The sequence below is a fragment of the Heptranchias perlo genome, chromosome 18 (assembly GCF_035084215.1).
Source record: "Heptranchias perlo isolate sHepPer1 chromosome 18, sHepPer1.hap1, whole genome shotgun sequence".
NCBI classification, from domain to species: Eukaryota; Metazoa; Chordata; class Chondrichthyes; order Hexanchiformes; family Hexanchidae; genus Heptranchias; species Heptranchias perlo.
The window spans coordinates 52468415-52488686 of record NC_090342.1 but is presented as its reverse complement, the minus strand read 5'-3'; the positions used below and the strand labels follow the sequence as shown (position 1 = coordinate 52488686).

Here is a 20272-nt window from a genome sequence, read left to right as displayed (position 1 = left end):
AGCAGGTGGATTTATTTTACAAACAGTGAACGAACAGAGTAGCGCTCACAATGAATTCAAATTTATTTCGCTATGCTCCTCGTAACATACAAAATAACATACGCCACACCGTCCCTGTTAACTGGTCAGACAAGTTACTATTAGCCTGTCATTTCTCCGAACATGACTGATATTAAAAGCTCAATGAGAGGTCTTGCTGTCTTGAGGTCTGGCTTCCTTACTTTTATCTCACAGACTGACCCCGTAGACTGTCTGTTTCTCTCTTTATTCCCTAGCTAGACTGGAAACCAAGGTCTTGACCGCTGATCCTCTTCCAGCTCTCCGTGAGTGAGAATTGGTCAGCAAAGCTGCCAATCAAACGGGCTATGCCCTCATGGGCGAGGGCTCTCAGCAACGAATTCCTGCTGAGCTCAAATGGACGGGCATTCCAACACCTAATGAGTGAATGTTTACTGAAAGGCTTTCAATGCACTGCCTCTGTCTCAAGCTATCTGGATAGTCGCTTCAAGTGAATTCTAACCTGTACTCCCAGCATATTGTTGTCCTGTGGGTTTAACCACTTGTGGGCTGAATTCGACTAGTCACCATTTTAATGTGAATGACACTGAAAAGTCTCTGTGGCAAAATAGTCGGAAATCCCGAAATGTGGCATGTTGCTGGAAATGGGAATGAGAGAAATTCTATTTATGGATACCGGCCGACATGAAGGTGAGAATTCTGGGTAAAAGCTTTGGACCTTAAAAAGATAAATCAGAGTATTTTCTAAATGGTGAGAAACTAGGAACTGTGGAGGAGCAAAAAGATTTGGGAGACCAAGTACACAAATCATTAAAAGCTAGTGCACAGGTACAAAAACCAATCAAAAAGGCTAATGGAATATTGGCTTTTATCTCAAGGAGGCTGGAATACAAAGGGGAGGAAGTGATGCTTCAGTTATATAGAGTCTTGGTCAGACTCCATCTGGAGTATTGCGTTCAGTTCTGGGCACCGCTCCTCAGGAAGGACGTATTGGCCTTGGAGGGGGTGCAGCGCAGATTCACCAGAATGATACCGGGGCTTAGAGGGTTAAATTAGGAGTACAGGTTGCATAAACTTGGGTTGTATTCCCTTGAGTATAGAAGATTGAGGGGTGATCTGTTTGAGGTGTTTAAAATGCTGAGAGATTGTTTCCCCTAGCTAGCGAGTCTAGAACTAGGGGGCATAGTCTCAGGATAAGGGGGCGGCCATTCAAGACTGAGATGAGGAGGAATTTCTTCACGCAGAGGGTTGTGAATCTTTGGAACTCTCCCAGTGGGCTGTGGATGCTGAGTCATTGAATATATTCAAGGCTGAGATGGATCGATTTTTGGACTCTAGGGGAATCGAGGGATATGGGGATCAGGCGGGAAAGTGGTGTTGAGGTAGAAGATCAGCCATGATCTGATTGAATGGCAGAGCAGGCTCGAGGGGCCATATGGCCTACTCCTGCTCCTATTTCTTATGCTCTTATGTTCTAAAAATGTTAAAAGGATTTGATAGGGCGGAGATACAAAGAAACTATTTCCTCTGGTGGGGGAAATCAAGAACAAGGGGACATAATCTTAAAATTAGAGCTAGGCCATTTAAGAGGGAAGTCAGGAAGCACTTTTTCACACAAAGAATAGTAGAAACCAGGACCTCTTCCTCCCTCTCTTTCCCCTCCACCACCACTACCACCACCACTACCAAAAGGCTGTGGATGCTGGGGGTCAGTTGGAGCTTTCATGACTGAGATTGCTAGATTTTTGTTAGGTAAGGATATAAAGGGATATGGAGCAAAGGCAATTAAATGGAGTTGAGGTGTAGATCAGCCATATTCGAATTGAATGGTGGAGCAGGCTCAAGGGGCTGAATGGCCTACTCCTGTTCCTATGTTCCTATTAAACAAAAACACAACTGATCAAGAAACCCATGTCTCATAGCGCCTCATAATCAGTGGATTATTTTTAAAGTGCAGTCATTGTTGTTACAAATGGCTGGATGACTTGCGCACAGTAAGACCTCACAAAAGATACAGGATGTGAATGACCAGTTAACCTCCTATTGCTGGTGTTGGTTGAGGGAGGAATGTTGGCCAGGACTTGGAGAACTTCCTGCTCTTCTTTGAACAGTATGTACGGGACCCCAGTACGTATGGTAAATCTGTATGTGGGTCTGTGTAACATCACAGTAGAATACGACAGGAATATTAATATTATTATCTTCTATACAATCATCATAAGAGATAAGAAGGTGGGAATGATTAAAGTAGCAGTCATCAAAATCTAATTTATACCGCTGATGTCATTTCCTGGTCACCATCATTACAGTAACAATCACAGACCTTCTGATCTTCAACCCCTCAGTGTCTCCACGCACCGATCTCTGGCAGTGCACCTGTTATTAAGAGGAAAGGATGCAAAGCACAACTCCTCCGCCCCCCCCCCCCCATAAACTCTAGTAATCTATTATACAAATCCCCTCAGATAATGGGACTGATTTCTGTCATGTTGCCTATTAGTTTGTATGTTGGTTGTACTGTCATTTTGTTATAACATCTAAACCCCCTAGTGAGATTACTAAAGTTATCACCAGGACTTTAATGGTGAGCATTGCTATCCAGCTCTGGCACATTTGCTTTTTATCCTCCCATTTTGCTTTCTAGTAGTAAAACAGGAGTGGGGGGGGGGGCGGGAGGTAGAAATCTGGAACTCATGCCCTCAAAAGGCTGTGGATACTGGGGGGCAACAATTGGAGCTTTCAAGACTGAGGTCGATAGATTTTTGTTAGGTAAGGGTATCAAGGGTTTTGGAGCTAAGACAGGTAAATGGAGTTGAGGTACAGATCAGCCAAGACCTAATTGAATGGGAACGGCAGGCTTAGCAAATAGGAAGTGCAGTACAGGGAGTGCAGTAGACCACCGAGCAGCCCGGCTCTCTGACAGGGCCCAGACTCGAAGGGCTGAATAGCCTACTCCTATACCTATGTTCCTACTTGACTTTCTTGCCTTATTTCCTTCTTTATCTCTTCAATAACCAAGGATCGAAGTGAAGGAATGCCTCTAGTTGATTGCAAGGGCAGAGAGTTGTAAGTGCCAAATATGCCTAATGTACTGCATTAATGCCAGGTGGTGGTCAGTGCTCGTACCTCAGCTGCCCTGTTTATATCATTGGATTTTTTCCTAACCTACTTCCAAGTGGGTGGTGTGGCAGATTTGGCACTCAGAGTTGAGACAACCTCTTCTCATTATGTCTTGGGTAATCGTGGAGGGGAGGGGTCTCCTCGGGTGGGCATTGATGAGGCGATCCCAACACCCTCCTCTGCATCACTGCGCTCCCTGTAAATCTTCCGATTTGCTAAGCCTGTTCCCAACAATAATGAGTTGCCTGCCCCTTTAAGTTGCTGTAGGACTGTAACAGCGCTGTGTGATTTTTCTTTTTTCCTCACCCACCCCGCATGGGCAAGCTCCCAATGAGAGGTGCTCCCCACACCTGGAGCTTGCATACGTGATTATAATCGGGCGAAGCCTGGAATCTCCGCTGTTGGCACTTTGCATGTTGGGTGAGCACAACTCATTAAACATCCATCCAATCAGAAAACAGAGGCATCAAAGTCTGGTTTTTAAAACACAATCACTCTTTTCCCCCACTTATTTTTGTGCCTCATGACATTACTTAAGGCTTTTGTGGGGAGTCCAAAATTACGGGCTATTTATATATAAGTCCAATGAAGAATTCAGGAGAAATGTCTTTACCCAATGAGTGGTTAGAATGTGGAACTTGCTACCACAAGGAGTAGTTGAGGCAAATAACATAGATGCATCTAAGCGGAAGCTAGATAAACACACGAGAGAGAAAAGAATAGAAGGCTGTGATGATAGGGTTAGATGAAGAAGGGTGGGAGGAGGCTCGTGTGGAGCATAAACACCAGCACGGACCTGTTAGGATGAACGGCCTGATTCTGTGCTGTGAATTATATGTAATTTTAATTAATTGTCACCACACCAAAGCAAATCTCAGAATTCCAAACCACGCTCCCAGGATCCTGCTCATTGCCAGTTTTGGATTCAGGATGAGACAGCGACCATTCGCTGTTTGTCTATCAGTGTTGTTGGCCCAAAGCAGTTCAGGATTTGGAAAAGTTAGAGGGCGAATGCTAAGCGACTCCCCTGACCTTGCTCGAGTGGAACTGTTGGCACCAATCGAATGCACTCACGGGCCTAAATCTGTCCCGTGTCTGAATGTATTGCTGGCCGCCGATTTTCTCTGTCAGTTTGACAGACTGAGTTCAGGAATGTTCTGCCGGAAGCTCGTCATTCGTGACTGGCGGTCGTTTTGTGGTGACGTTACTTGATGGAAACAGTGCACAGGGAGAACTCCTCGCAACGTCAGCGTTCATTATACATGGAAGCGTTTGACACTCGCCACGAGGCTCTCTGTAGCTCACCGATGACCCTGGTGATTTGTGCTACGGTGTGTTAGGTTTCCCTTGGCAGGACGGTGTAGAGTGGGGATGAGGAGGGGAGGGATGTGGAGGTTGAAGAGCGCGCAGCAACAATCAGCAGCCAGCTGAGACCCTCCTTCCTAATGCTGAGTTTCCCAATCTTATCAGAGGCACCTGGGGAGGTACTAAGCAGAGCCAAGGCCAATCAAAGCCTGAGGTTCACCCCTGGGCCTCAGCCATTCATTTACCCAGTGGCTGGTTCGGTCTTGGCAGAGCAACTCACTGATACATCCCCAGCCTCAGAAAGGTAGCAACATTAGGAACAGGAGTAGACCATTCAGCCGCTCGAGCCTGCTCCACCACTCAGTTAGATCCTGGCTGATCTGTACCTCAGCTCCATTTACCCACCTTTGCTCCTTGTCCCTTGATACCCTTACCCAACAAAAATCTATCAATCTCAGTCTTGAAAGCTCCAATTGTCCCCCAGCATCCACAACCTTTTGGGGGGAGAGAGTTCTAGATTTCCACTACCCAGTGCCTCCTGATTTGACTTCTGAATAGCCTGGCTCTAATTTTAAGATTATGTCCCATCATCCTTGATTTCCCCCACCAGAGGAAACAATTTCTCTGCAGTACGGGTTACCTCAGTGTTTGCCCTCCATGCTCATGATTCAATGGGTTAAGGCACTGCCTGGTCTGTTACTCAAACATTGAGAACAAAAGGCCTGAGGTCATATCCCCAGTCTGTCATGAGTTACCTTAACTCTTCTGTGGGCAGGAGATGGAGTGCTATGAGACGGGCGAGGGAGAGGAAATATCAGGCCAGATTTCCACCCCTGCTGGCTATCCAGTGACCCCTGAGTGGAATTGCATGTGTGGATTTTGGGGGAGAAAGGGTTTGGGCGCAGAGATGATGCCCTCTGTGGTGGGATAACATGCCCACTCTCACCGTCTGTGAGCTAAGGCGGCTTAGATTGGCCGGCTCGGGCGTGGCAGCAGAGGACAGACATAGCCCAGCAAGGGTTGGCACCTTGAGGAAAGGAGGAGAAGGATCTCGTTGTGTTTGTGCTTTACTGCTGCTGGTACATTGAATTATTATGAAACCTCGAGTGAAGCAAGACGTAAACAAGTTCCAAACAGAGGCCTTCGCCTCACAGCTGTTTGTTAAGGTGATCCCTGAGATGGATAACGTTGGCCTGATCTGAAGTATTGTGCTGTTTTTAGGCACCAAAGCCCTTTAGGATTTGCAGCTTACGCTTAGAGTCTGGAGCTCCTGATGTCTTGTGAAATGGGTGTGCTTTTTAACCCTTCACAAACCGCAGTGGTGCTTCACCCCATCACTGGCTGAGTACGGTACATCTGGGCTGTTGCCGAGAGTGAGTGTGGGGGGGATGAAAGGAGGAACTTGTATTTATACAGCTCCTTTCACGACCTCAGGATGTCTCAAAGCACTTTACAGCCAATTAACTACTTTTGAAGTGTCTTCATTGTTATAATGTAGGGAAACGCGGCAGCCAATTTGCACACAGCAAGGTCCCACAACAGCAATGAGATAAATGACCAGAGAATCGGTTTTAGTAATGTTGTTTGAGGGATAAGCGGGGAGAGCTCCCCTGCTCTTCTTTGAAATAGTGCCATGGAATCTTTTACGTCCACCTGAGAGGGTAGACGGAGCCTCGGTTTAACGTTTCATCCGAATGATGGTGCCTCCGACAATGTAGCACTCCCTCAGTACTGCATTGAAGTGTCAGCCTAGATTATGCGCTCAAGTCTCTGGAGTGGGGCTCCAACCCTCAACCTTCGGACTCAGAGGCGAGAGTGCTACCCTCTGAGCCACAGCTGACACCTTGAGTGATTTGTTGTGACTTGTAGCTCACTACTAAGGTGACATTGCTCCCCCTCCCCTTCCTCCCATGGAGGGTGAAAGTACTAGGAGCAGAGCAGCTACTTGGCGAGTGCTGCCAGAGGGGAGATGATCTCCGGAGCATGGCACTTAACGCTAAGCGTATTATTATAGTGACGGCATTAGGAGCCCCAGATCGCTGCCTGTCGCCTGCCCCGAATACACGTGGACCATCCTGGGTAACTCTCAGACTGCCCCCGGCCATGAACCACCCACAGGCCTCTGATTCCACCAACCATTGATGTTCAGACTGCTGGCTATCTGCCTGATCTACGACCTTTGCTCTTCAGCTAGCTTGGATCCTGGATCCTGGATCCTGGATCCCGGCCCCTTGAGCGCACACCAGCCTCGAACTGCTGGGCATACCTGGACGTTCACCCATTTGGCCTGATCCTAGACTCCTGACTGCCGTTGCCAGAAACTATCTAAAGCACCTAGCCTTGTTTAGCTCGCTGAACCTACATTTGCTGCCAGTCCGGCAACATCTCAATTTTAAAATTCTCATCCTTATATTCAAATCGCTCCATGGTCTCACCCCTCCCTATCTCTATAAGCTCCTCCAGCCCTACAACCCTCCAAGATCTCTGCTCTCCTCCAATTCTGGCCTTTTGCGCGTCCTCAATTTCCTTCGCCCCACCATTGACGGTCGTGCCCTCAGCTGTCTGGGCTCTAAGCTCTGGAATTCCCCCCACTAAACCTCTGCACCTCTCTCTCCTCCTTTAAGACACTTTAAGAGCTTTTGGTCACCTGTCCTAACATCTACTTACATGGCTCGGTGTCAAATTTTGTTTGATAATTGCTCCTGTGAAGCACCTTGGGACGTTTTACTATGTTAAAAGATGCTATATAAATGCAAGTTGTTGTTGTTTAGTTTCCATTGCAACCTGCCTTTGTGCTTTTGAAGCTTTTTTGATCACTGTGCACACTTGTCTGCTGCTCTGGATCCAAACTCCTCCACTCCTGCCAGCCACCTCCCAGCTCTCCTTCTCAACTTCTATCTCCTCCACCTTCTACTGCCCCTCTTTTTTTTCTGTTTTCTGAAAATGCCCCTCTCGGTTCCCCACCCCACTTAACGCTATTCCCCTGATGACACTCCTTCTCCTGCTGCCAGTCCAGGCTTCAGTTCCTCTTGGACATGCCCACAGCCGCCCTTTGCTTCACCCTAGACTACTGCCCTGCTTCCACTGGTGCTTTCGGTCGTGGCTCCGAACTCTTCCGCTGCCACTGAGAGGCTGCTTTCTGCTGAGAGTTTGAAAACGAATGAGGTGATTTAATTCTCAAAGGTAACACTAGTTACTTCCCTATTCCCCAAGTGGGTAATGGGACGTCCCTTTGAAGATCCCAGGTATTATTCCCAGTTGACATGTTACAGTTGGCATCAACTGAGCTACAGGAGGAAAGAAACCAGCCAGGGCCCCCGGTGAACGTGCATATGATTAGTGATTGGATAAGAACAGGATTGGGCTTGACTGTGATGCCCTCCATGGTCAAATACCCTACCGACACTCACTGTCCAGGTCCAAATGTGAAGAAGAACCACTTTTTAAAAATTCATTCTCTGGATGTGGGCATCGCTGACAAGGCCAGCATTTATTGCCCATCCCTAGTTGCCCTTGAGAAGGTGGTGGTGAGCTGCCTTCTTGAACCGCTGTAGTCCTTACCTAACAGCATTGTGGGAGCAACTTCACCACTGTTAGGTAAGGAGTTCCAGGATTTTGACCCAGCGACGATGAAGCAACAATGATATATGTCCAAATCGGAATGGCGTGTGACTTGGAGGTGGTGTTCCCATGTACCCACTGACCTTGCCCTTCTAGGTGGTAGAGGTCGTGGGTTTGGGAGGTGCTGTCGAAGAAGCCTTGGCGAGTTGCTGCAGTACGTCCTTGGATGCGGTACTGGGGAGCCCAGGGAGCCGTACCCCAGCAAGAATCAGCACTAGGGGAGAAAAGGGGTTGAAAATGTTAATTAACAGGAACGGATGACTCTGATAAAGACAGCATGGAAAATAATTAGGTCTTTGGCAGTGTCAGCCATGGGCTCAGTGGTAGCATAATCGACTGAATCAGAAGGTCGTGGGTGTAAGTCCCACTCCAGAGACTTGAGCACATAATCCAGGCTGCCACTTCAGTGCAGTACTGAGGGAGTGCTGCACTGTCGGAAATGCCGTCTTTCGGATGACACGTTAAGCCGAAGCCCCATCTGCCCTCTCAGATGGATGTAAAAGATCCCATGACACTATTTGAAGACGAGCAGGGGAATTCTCCCCAGTGTCCCAGACAATATTTATTCCTCAACCAACATCACTAAAACAGATTATCTGATAAGTTATCACATTACTGTTTGTGGGACCTTACTGTGTGCAAATTGGCTGCCGCGTTTCCTACATTACAATAGTGACGACACTTCAAAAATACTTCATTGGCTGTGAAGCACTTTGGGACGTCCTGAGGTCGTGAAAGGTGCTATATAAATGCAAGTCTTTCTTTACGTGACAGGTTTTGGTTTTAGAGCCTTCAACCTTTGCTTTGTTGTTCTGTACAGGTATGGCCTCGCAAGTGCAAGTCTTTACCCCTCACACAATTCAGTCAAGTGCCTTCTGCAGTGTCAAGAAACTGAAAGTGGAGCCGAGTTCTAACTGGGATATGACCGGGTATGGTTCGCACAGTAAAGTCTACAGCCAGAGCAAGAGTACGACCATCGCACAGTCAGCAGTCAGCGCCTCTCTTCAAGTTACCAATCCGACTCTGTCCTACGAGCAAACGGTGATTTTCCCAGCCAGTACCGGCCACATTGTCTTCACGACAGCAAACAGCACATCAGGGGTGGTGGCTGTGTCTGCTCAAGCCTTGGGAGGTCCACAGAATCTGACCCGGCGCAGCACTGTGAGTCTCCTCGACACCTACCAGAAATGTGGCCTAAAGCGGAAGAGTGAGGAGCTCGAGGACACCAGCAGTGTGCAGATCATCGAGGAGCATCCGCCAATGCTTCAGAACGCCACCAGCGGCACCACTGTTGCCACGGCGGCCACCTCCACCGCCACCTCCAAGAACAGCGGGTCGAACAGCGAGGGTGACTACCAGCTCCTGCAGCACGAGGTGCTGTGCTCAATGATGAACACGTATGAGGTGTTGGAATTCCTAGGCCGGGGGACATTTGGCCAGGTAGTTAAGTGCTGGAAAAGAGGGACGAATGAGATTGTGGCCATCAAGATTCTGAAGAACCACCCTTCCTACGCACGCCAGGGCCAGATCGAAGTGAGCATCCTCGCCCGGCTAAGCACAGAGAGCGCGGATGACTACAATTTCGTCCGGGCCTACGAGTGCTTTCAGCACAAGAACCACACTTGCCTTGTCTTCGAAATGCTGGAGCAGAACTTGTACGACTTCCTGAAGCAGAACAAGTTCAGCCCGCTGCCCCTCAAGTACATCCGGCCTATCCTGCAGCAGGTGGCCACAGCCCTGATGAAGCTCAAGAGCCTCGGCCTGATTCACGCCGACCTTAAGCCGGAGAACATCATGCTGGTGGACCCGGTCAGGCAGCCGTACAGAGTTAAGGTGATAGATTTTGGCTCGGCGAGTCACGTGTCAAAGGCTGTGTGTTCCACTTACCTACAGTCCAGGTATTACAGGTAAGTTCAGGCTTCCATTACCTCTCTCACTATTCTCATGCTTTGTGTCCAGCTGGTTTTACTGTATTGTATTAATTCGGGGATAACAGAGAGCAGCTAAATTCAGACCCTGAGAAACAGACCTGATGTTTATATTTTTCTTTGTTTGGAGTAATTTAATTGCCTCTTTTTCTGGCTGGCCGAACTCTCTGCAGCCAACAGGACGGGGAGGCCTCCAGCCCAGTTCCCCAGCCACTACCGAAGCCCCTGTAGCCAGGCCTCTCGCCTGGCCCCCCGGCCGCTACCGAAGCCCCTGTAGCCAGGCCTCTCGCCTGGCCCCCCGGCCGCTACCGAAGCCCCTGTAGTCAGAGCCTGTGCGATGTGACTCTGCTGTCTGATTTCTCCCTTTCCCTGCCCCCAGATGGGAGAAACAATGAGGAGCAGAACTTGAACCTGTGTCTGCCCACATGCTTTTTGACCTCCCTCCCCCCCGCCAAAAAAAGAGTCTTATTTTCTACAAGTGATGCTGCTTCAAGGCATAGCTGCTGTGATGTAGTGCCCGATCTTTGAGTAGGTATTTTCTTGTTTTATCAATCACTGAATTCATTTATTTTGCGCGCTGCTCACGAAACTGCTTCCAGTGCAAACAATGAATCAAGAGCAATACTCTTTGGATTTCAAATTCCCCATTGTACCCAACTAGGTGGCCAGGTTCCTTGTGTTTGTCAGTCTCCCAGGAGGCTTGGACCATTTTAAAGTGTGGAATACATTCAGTGCTACTGATGGCAAGATGCTACAACATAATGCCTGCAATCACTTGGGATTACTATCAATGTGGTGGGTCTCTCAAATAATTTGCCTCAATGTTCAAACAGCATTTGTGTGATCAAGTATAAATTGTAAAGGAATGAAAGTCGCATTATCCATTTTTTAAAACAACACACGACTGAATTCGTCATCAATTTTTATTCTGGTTTTGTTAGGAGTGAGTTGTACGGTCCAGTAAAATCCCAGGTACCAATCCTTGTGTTGGGAGAACATCGAACTTACGGCAGCAGGATGATCGGGTTTATTTTGCTCAGGGAAAACTGGCGGGTTTTAAAGAAGCTTCAGTATATTTTCGAAGGAATTGTTGAGAAGAGGCAGAGCTGAGTGTTAATTTAATATTGAAGTCTTTCCAAATACTTCCGACAGTAAGAAGCTGTGTTCCTCGCGGAGATCTGCTGTCAAAATGTAATGTGTGTGGAGTACTACATTTGCACAAGCTCGTATATAGTGCTGATTTACTGTTAATGGTGCTGCCCGTACCGAGCAGAACAGGCAGAACGCATTAGCAACAAAGGAACTACGGAGTAGGGATTCGGATATTACACACAGAATTTACAGCACAGAAACAGGCCATTCGGCCTAACTGGCCTATGCCAGGGTTTATGCTCCACAAGAGCCTCCTTCCACCTTTCTTCTAACTCTACCAGCATAACCTTCTATTCCCTTCTCCCTCGTGTGTTTGTCTAGCTTTCTCTTCAGGAGTATGAGTAGGAATGTGGAATAGCAAGAATCAGGAATTCGGACATTGTAAGACATTGCAGGAATGAGTGGGGATGGAGACTAGGGATTTTGTTATTACGGAGCCCTGAAAGAATGAGTTGGAGGCGCCCTGAAAGTATAACATGGGTGGAGGGAGGAGGATGTGGAATATCTGGAGTAAGGATTTGGCTAGTCCAGGATATGTTGGGAATGTAGGGAAGTTGGAACAACTGATTGGAGATTGGGAGAGACGAGGAATGTAGAGGCAGAGAGTAATTTAGTTATAGAGCACGGCAAAGGAAGAGAGCAGATTATGCAGAGCCTGGATTGGACTTTGTTATGCTGAACGGTCTGTAAAACCTTTGCACTATAGTCGACAGCTGTCCTCGACTCATGAAAACACAAACTCATTCCAGAGAGATTTATATTACGATGAGGTTTTTTTATTCGTTCGTGGGATGTGGGCGTCGCTGACGAAGCCAGCATTTATTGCCCATCCCTAATTGCCCTTGAGAAGGTGGTGGTGAGCCGCCACCTTGAACCGCTACAGTCCGTGTGGTGAAGGTTCTCCCACAGTGCTGTTAGGAAGGGAGTTCCAGGATTTTGACCCAGCGACGATGAAGGAATGGCGATATATTTCCAAGTCGGGATGGTGTGTGACTTGAAGGGCAACGTGCAGGTGTTGTTGTTCCCATGTGCCTGCTGCCCTTGTCCTTCTAGGTGGTAGAGGTCGCGGGTTTGGGAGGTGCTGTCGAAGAAGCCTTGGCGAGTTGCTGCAGTGCATCCTGTGGATGGTACACACTGCAGCCACAGTGCGCCGGTGGTGAAGGGAGTGAATGTCGAGTTTCTTGAGTGTTGATGGAGCTGCACTCATCCAGGCGAGTCGAGAGTATTCCATCACACTCCTGACTTGTGCCTTGTAGATGGTTGAAAGTCTTTGGGGAATCAGGTGAGTCACTCACTGCAGAATACCCAGCCTCTGACCTGCTCTTATAGCCACAGTATTTATATGGTTGGTCCAGTTAAGTTTCTGGTCAATGGTGACCCCAAGGATGTTGATGGTGGGGGATTCAGCGATGGTAATGCCGTTGAATGTCAAGGGGAGGTGGTTAGACTCTCTCTTGTTGGAGATGGTCATTGCCTGGCACTTGTCTGGTGCAAATGTTACTTGCCACCTATCAGCCCAAGCCTGGATGTTGCCTAGGTCTTGCTGCATGCGGGCTCGGACTGCTTCACTATCTGAGGAGTTGCGAATGGAACTGAACATCCCCACTACTGACCTTATGATAGAGGGAAGGTCATTGATGAAGCAGCTGAAGATGGTTGGGCCTAAGGCATTGCCCTGAGAAGCTAATATGATAGAGTCGACGTGCTTGTGAGTGTGTTTTTCTCTCTCTTTCCTCTCCTCTCTCTATTCTCTCCACTCGTTCCTTTCCTCTCCCCTCTCTATTCTCTCCACTCGTTCCTTTCCTCTCCCCTCTCTATTCTCTCCACTCGTTCCTTTCCTCTCCCCTCTCTATTCTCTCCACTCGTTCCTTTCCTCTCCCCTCTCTATTCTCTCCACTCGTTCCTTTCCTCTCCCCTCTCTATTCCCTCCACTCGTTCCTTTCCTCTCCCCTCTCTATTCTCTCCACTCGTTCCTTTCCTCTCCCCTCTCTATTCTCTCCACTCGTTCCTTTCCTCTCCCCTCTCTATTCTCTCCACTCGTTCCTTTCCTCTCCCCTCTCTATTCCCTCCACTCGTTCCTTTCCTCTCCCCTCTCTATTCTCTCCACTCGTTCCTTTCCTCTCCCCTCTCTATTCTCTCCACTCGTTCCTTTCCTCTCCCCTCTCTATTCTCTCCACTCGTTCCTTTCCTCTCCCCTCTCTATTCTCTCCACTCGTTCCTTTCCTCTCCCCTCTCTATTCTCTCCACTCGTTCCTTTCCTCTCCCCTCTCTATTCTCTCCACTCGTTCCTTTCCTCTCCCCTCTCTATTCTCTCCACTCGTTCCTTTCCTCTCCCCTCTCTATTCTCTCCACTCGTTCCTTTCCTCTCCCCTCTCTATTCTCTCCACTCGTTCCTTTCCTCTCCTTTTCATGCAAATTCAAACAGGCCATCTCTAGGATAACATTTACCCTGAGTTTAACGAGTGAGTAGCTGTATTGGAGGGAACAGAAGGTCCATAGGTTTGATCCTCGGTCTCTGCTCTAATTAATTGGTTCATCTAAGCCAGGGCACCAGTAGGGGTGCTGCAATTGGCCCAGTGCCTTGAGTTAATGAGGAGAAGATAACCAATGGTTTCTACTTGTAATCCTTATCCACTGACCCCTGCTAGAAATGGACATGTTTAGACATTGGCCTCCTGTGCATCCCCCATTTCATTCACCCCACCATTGACGGCCATACCTTCAGCCCTCTAGGTCCTAATCTCTGGAATTCCCTCCCTCAACCTCTCCACCTCTCTCTCTTCCTTTAAGCCACTCCTTAAAACCCACCTCTTTGACCAAGCTTTTGGTCACCCCTCCTAATGTGGCTCGGTGTCAATTTTTATCTTATTACGCTTCTGTGAACCGCCTTGGGACGTTTTACTACATTAAAGGCACTATATAAATGCAAGTTGTTGTTGTTGTTGTTGTTGGATGAGGACAGAATGCCCTCTACAGTTGAATAGCCTGTCAGCTAATGTTGAAGCTGATGCGTGGAGAATAGCCAATTGGGTGAAATCCTAGGGGAGGGGTGCAACTGGGAACTGTAATATAGTGCCCCACGAGGTAATGTGTTGGTTATGCTATTGGACTAGTAATCCAGAGGCCTGGACTAATAATCCAGAGAACGTGAGTTCAAATCCCACCATGGCAGTTTAATTATTTGAGTTCAGTTTAACAAAAATCTGGATATAAGAAGCTGGTATCAGTAAAAGTGACCGTGAAGCTATTGGATTATTGTAAAAACCCTACTGGTTCACTAAAGTCCTTTGGGGAAGGAAACTTGGTCTATATGTGACTCCAGTCCCGCACCAACGTGGTTGACTCTTAATTGCCCTCTGAAGCGGCCTAGCAAGGCACTCAGCTGTATCAAACCGCAACCAGAGGTTTAAGAAGGTTCACCACCACCCTCTCAGGGCAACTAGGGATGGGCAATAAATGCCCGCCTTGCCAGCGATGCCCTCATCTCAAGAATGAATAATAATAAAAAGACTCGATGCCCTCAGCAGTGAGGGTGGAGGAAGGGGACTGTTCATTGGCCAGTTTTTTGGTCAGTTACAGGTGCCTCGAGGTGGAATTGCACATCAGTGTACTGGCGTTAGGTGGGGAAATGTATCAACAAGTCTGTTGTTGCATCCTTGAATTGAAGAATTCCTTCCCATGTGGCCTCCCAGTGACCACCACAATTTGGAACCGAAAATCAAATGCTGGCAGTGGTTCAGTTTGCTCCTATTGGGGGAAAAAAAACAAAATTCAGAGAGCTGATTGGGACAATTGGCCTCAGTGCCCCAGCGCTGGAGGAGGGAATAATCAGCTAGGGTTCCCGCCCCCTGATCAAAGTGACCCCTTGCTGGAAAGGCTTGTGTGTAGACATCGTGTGCAAGTAGGATAGGGTGCTGATTCGGTGTGCCAACCCTCGTGGGTCATCCTGGAGTCTCCAGGAATTATAGATTAATCTCCCGAACACTGCTGCAAGCAACCCAGGGGAAAAGTCATAGGGGCATTAAAAATAATTGGAAAAGGGGGAAAAAAAAACAGCTGTGTGGCTGAGAGTCAAGAATCATCCATTCGGGTAACGAAGAGTCTGTTCGCTCTCCATTTGGCTGTGGGGAGGTGGCGCAGAAGAGGACGGATGTGTTGGGTGACCAGTGGCGGGAGTGTGGGGGTGGGGCGGTTGGAGACTGGCGGTCACGTGATGAAATCTCCAGGGATACGTCGAACTAGAGCTGGCAACTCTGGTCCTGATACGATGCCTACAGAATCGTTAGCCATCCGACACTCATTGACGAGGGTCACACAGGAAGAAAGGGAACGGTGCAGGAGCCTGACCAGATCCAGTGCAACTGCATGGACACCTTCAGAAGCAAGAGGAAGGGAAAGAGTTCCATCAAAGGAAATACATCACGAGCCCCAACACTATGTCCACAGCAGCTCTGACATCCTGATGTGGAGATGCCTTTAAATCCCAAATGCTGCCAGTCACGGAGGACTACATGTCTGTCATCTCCCAGTGTCAAAAAGGGTGTCCCAACTAAACAAGTAATTCACAGTTGTAGTTATACAGGACTTGAGAAAGCATGGCAGGAGGAAAGGCTGTTGGAGTTAGGCCGTGTAGAGGCTCCCCTGTCATGGGCTCCACCAAACCTATTCAATCCCCTGTTAGAGAAAAAGCTTCCTGATCTCCAAAGATGATAAAATGAAGACATGCATTTATATGGTACCTCTCAAAACATCTCAAAGCACTTCACCTGAAGTGAATTGTGAAGTGCAGTGACCAAATGCAGCTGATGATTTGCCCACAGCAAGATCCCTCAAAAGGCAATAATCTTCTGGTGGTGTCGGTTGAGGGATGAATGTTGGCCAAGACGCCAGGAGAACTGGCTCTTGTATAAATTGTGCCATGGGATCATCTGCCCAAACCACCGGAAGAGACAGACGGGACCTCGGTTTAACGGCCCATCTAAAGGTTGGCACCTCTGACATTGCGTCACGCCCATAGTGCTACGTTGAAGTGTCAGCCTGGCTTAATTGAGCAAAGCATCACGATATCTGCCTAAATGAAGAGCAAAAAAAACCTCCAAATGCAGGAAATGTGAAATGACAACAGAAAATATTGGCAATGCAGAGTGGGTCCACAGCATCAGTTTTAAAAAAAAACAGATTAACATTTTGGAAGACAACCCTTTGTCAGAACTGAAAACTGAAAGATAAGCAAACCCCTTAATAGGGATTGGGGAAAAAAGAACAGAGGGGGAGGGGCAACAGATACTCCAGTCACAGAGAAGTATCAGCCGTGGCTCAGTGGTAGCACTCTCGACTCTGAATCAGAAGGTTGTGGGTTCAATTCCCACTCTAGAGACTTCAGTACATAATTCAGGCTGACACTCCAGTCTTTTGGATGAGATGTTAAATTGAGGCTCCATCTGCCCTCTCAGATGGACGTATAAGATCCCATGGCACCATTTTGAAGAAGAGCAGCGTAGTTCGTCCCAGTGTCCTGACAAATATTTATTCCTTAACCTCCATCATCTGGCCATTTACCTCACTGCTGCTTGTGGGCCCTTGCTGTGCGTACATTGTCTGCCGTGTTTCCTACATCACAACAGTGACTACATCTCAAAGGTACGTCATTGGCTGTGAAGTGCTTTGGGACAGCCTGAGGTTCGTTCTTTCTTGATGGGTTGAATGACCTGAAGCTGCTAAATAAAAAGCTGTTGGATGAGATAAAGGATAGTCTGAGTCAGGCAATGGAAACGCACCAAAGAATATCTGTCTGCGCTTTATTCCTTCATTATTCAGCCATGCCTGGTGACTTTCAATAGATGATGATTCCACAGGCCCAAGCAGTACGGCAGCCTTTGTGTTTCAGTGAGTATTGGATCATCATTGCCCATAGTTAGATAACATTTAATCCCATCTCCAAACAGATAGGTATCTATTTTTTTTGAACGTATTAATCAACACGGGCTTAGCTGTTCTCTGTACACCCATTACTGTGCAGGAAAGGACAAATTCGCTCTAATCTCCAGTTCTTAGTTAATTTTGTACTTGTGCCCTCTAGTTCTGCACAAACACATATCATTTCATTGGAGCCTGTGCTGGTCTTCATCCAGGGTCCTTCCTAAAAGCCACTGAGGCCTATTCTGTTGTAATGTTTTGAGTGCAGACTCCAGGTCACCGCCTCCCGGCTCAGTTTTGAGGGAGGGCTGCACTGTCGGGGATGCCGTTATCCTCAATAAATCCGAGGTGCGTCTGCCTGTTCTGATGTCATGGAATTTACAGCATAGGAGGAAGCCATTCAGCCCATAGTGGCGGCTACTTATGTTTTTTAAAGCTTCCTAACCCAGGAAGCATTGAAGCCAATCATCACAACACCGAACGCTGCCCCAGCTGTGCTGAGCTGAGATGAGCCAACTCAGCACAGACCAGGAACCGAACCTGGGGCCTCCTTTATGGATGAGCTTTTGTTTTCAGTCGAGTGTTGTTGAGACATTTTTAACCACCTTGGCATGGCCTACAGAACACATGACACCATGTGTTTACTGTAATAACATTCATAAGTGTTATTCACAAACAAATGAGGCATCCTTGGGATGACGGTAGGGGACACAGTGTTCGGAACAGTGCAGCTATCTGACGGAGGCCCGAAGAATTTGAAGCCTTTGAAGGTGGCCATGTCTCGTTTTGCAAACCTTTTCCTAACAGACAGACGGTATTACTGGAATGCTGATTTTGGCAGACAGGGAGGGGGATGGAATCCATCTCAGGCTTTTACTGTTTACTGCCGTCTATAAGTTACAATGAAAACAGACATCTGAACGATGCTGAGGCAACTTTGATGCAAAATGGTGAAATATCATCCTGTTGGGGAAAAGGGAGGGTGGATCTGACAGCTATGATGAGCAGGGTGCCCCATAGAAGGGACACATGTGGCTTGTGTGACACGGTGATGTTTATCAAGGCCAGATGTGATAATTGGGCCTAGCATACAACATTGAACATGGCACCTGGTCCAATCAAGTTTAATAGCGGTGCAATACTCTTGTAATTTTTCTCATTCAAATAGCTCTATAATCACGTCACGTTATGGGTGGAGTTCGTCCTTGGTTCAGCAGTATTGGTAATTCCCACCTCGTGGCTAATTCTTACTATCTGAACCTGTAAAAGTGGCAGGAGAGAAACGAATAAGGAAACAAAGAAAGAAACAAACTTGTTAAGAGAAATGAAGGAAGTGGCACTCAACCCAGCCGCCAGTCCCACTCCCGGTGACAGTATTTCAGTGCGCCGCATTGTGTGTTGATGTCGCAGAATCTGAAAGATCCTTGGATATGTCCAATGGCGCTGCCGCTCCTCCGAAGCTTTGCACTGCAATCGCCGTCTTAGTCATATTGCACTGGAGCGTCACATCATTGTCTCAACGTAAAGGGTGGTTGTTAACTGATGTCTAATTGTAGGAGGAATAAACTGACACATCCACAGAGGGGTACAGTGATCAGAAGTGGAAAAGAACGAACTTGCATTTATATAGCGCCTTTCACGGCCTCGGGATGTCCCAAAGCTCTTCACAATCAATGAATTACTTTTGAAGTGTAGTCACTGTTGTAACGTAGGAAATTTTGCAGCCAATTTGCGCACAGCAAGGTCCCACAAACAGCAATGAGGTAATGACCAGATAATCGGTTTTAGTGATCTTGGTTGAAGAATAAATATTGGCCAGGACACCGGGGGAGAACTCCCCTGCTCTTCTTCAAAATAGTACCATGGCATCTTTTACGTCCACCTGAAAGGCAGATGGGGCCTCGGTTCAACTTCTCATTCGAAAGACGGGACGTCTGACGGTGGAGCACTCTCTCAGTACTGTATTGGAGTGTCAACCTGGTATATGGGCTCAAGTCTCTGGAGTGGGGCTTGAACTCGCGACCTTCTGACACCGAGGCGAGAGTGCTACCAACTGAGCCACGGCTAACACGGAAACCCTGGCTGCTTCCTATTCCTCCCTTCCCCACCCTTGAGCATGGGCAATAGAATCAATTGGAGCACCCCAACTGCTATCCTGGCTGAGATCAGCTGGCTCAATGCAGGCTGGAAATGGAAGTCCCAGCTGATTGAACGAAGGTTTGTTGTTGCTCTCCCCATTGCAGAAGATTGTGATTGATAGGGAGTGACATCAGAGGATAGCGCAGTAAATAGATGGGGTCAGGTAACTGATTGCAAGGGCGTAATGTAAGCCAGGGTTGCAGGGGCCCTCGTGTAGCGTGAGCCCTTTCATGGCCCACACTCTCAGTCACAAGATCCGATTGCAGCCTTGGAGTCGTTGCCGGGTTTGGTTATTATGTTAGATACTGTTTAACTCTTATTCTGCCTTAGGTATGTGTTTATACCAGTGGTGGTTGTTACGGTGTGCACGACCTCTCCTCGATTAAGGAGCCTGAGCTCGTTACCCACCAGCTTCATTGAGAAACATTGGCCAACCGATTTATTGAGGAAAATAATAATCAGCTGGTGTTGTAGAGCTTAAAGTACCGCTCTCTGCGTTCCCTATTAAATTCACACCTGTGGGTGAGGCAGGGGGGAGGTGCCGGCCATGGCTCAATTGGAAGCACTCTCACCTCTGAGTCAAAAGGTCATGGGTTCAAGATCCACTCCAGAGACTTGAGCACATAATCTGGGCTGGCACTTCAGTGCAGTACTGAGGGAGTGCTGCACTGTCTGAGGTGCCGTCTGTTGGATGAGACATTAAACCGAGGCCCCGTCTGCCCTCTCAGGTGAACGTAAAAGATCCCATGGCTCTATTCGAAGAAATGCAGCGAGGTTCTCCCCGACGCACTGGGCCAATATTTATTCCTCAACCCACACTACTGGAACAAAACAGATTATCCGGTCATTATCACATTGCTGTTTGTGGGACCTTGCTCTGTGGAAATTTGGCTGCTGCGTTTCCTACATTACAACAGTGACTACACTTCAAAAATACTTCATTGGCTGTAAAGCTCTTGGACAGCCGGAGATCATGAAAGGCGCTATATAAATGCAAATTCTTTCCTTTAATCAACTTATTGCAGTGTGGAATTCATGGGTTTGTCATTGCCTCCCCTAGGAGTCAGCTTCAA

The 20272-nt window shown here is 47.8% G+C and overlaps 1 protein-coding gene across 4 annotated transcripts in view; it reads left to right on the top strand.

Annotated features, from left to right (window-relative positions):
• Positions 1 to 20272, top strand: part of hipk2 (homeodomain interacting protein kinase 2) — a 219832-nt gene that overhangs the window by 34438 nt on the left and 165122 nt on the right. For all 4 annotated transcript variants that reach the window (XM_067999916.1, XM_067999915.1, XM_067999914.1 and 1 more), the window contains exon 2: positions 8885 to 9971. In XM_067999916.1, coding sequence (XP_067856017.1) covers positions 8885 to 9971 — 1087 coding nt within the window. The remainder of the gene's footprint in view (positions 1 to 8884; positions 9972 to 20272) is intronic.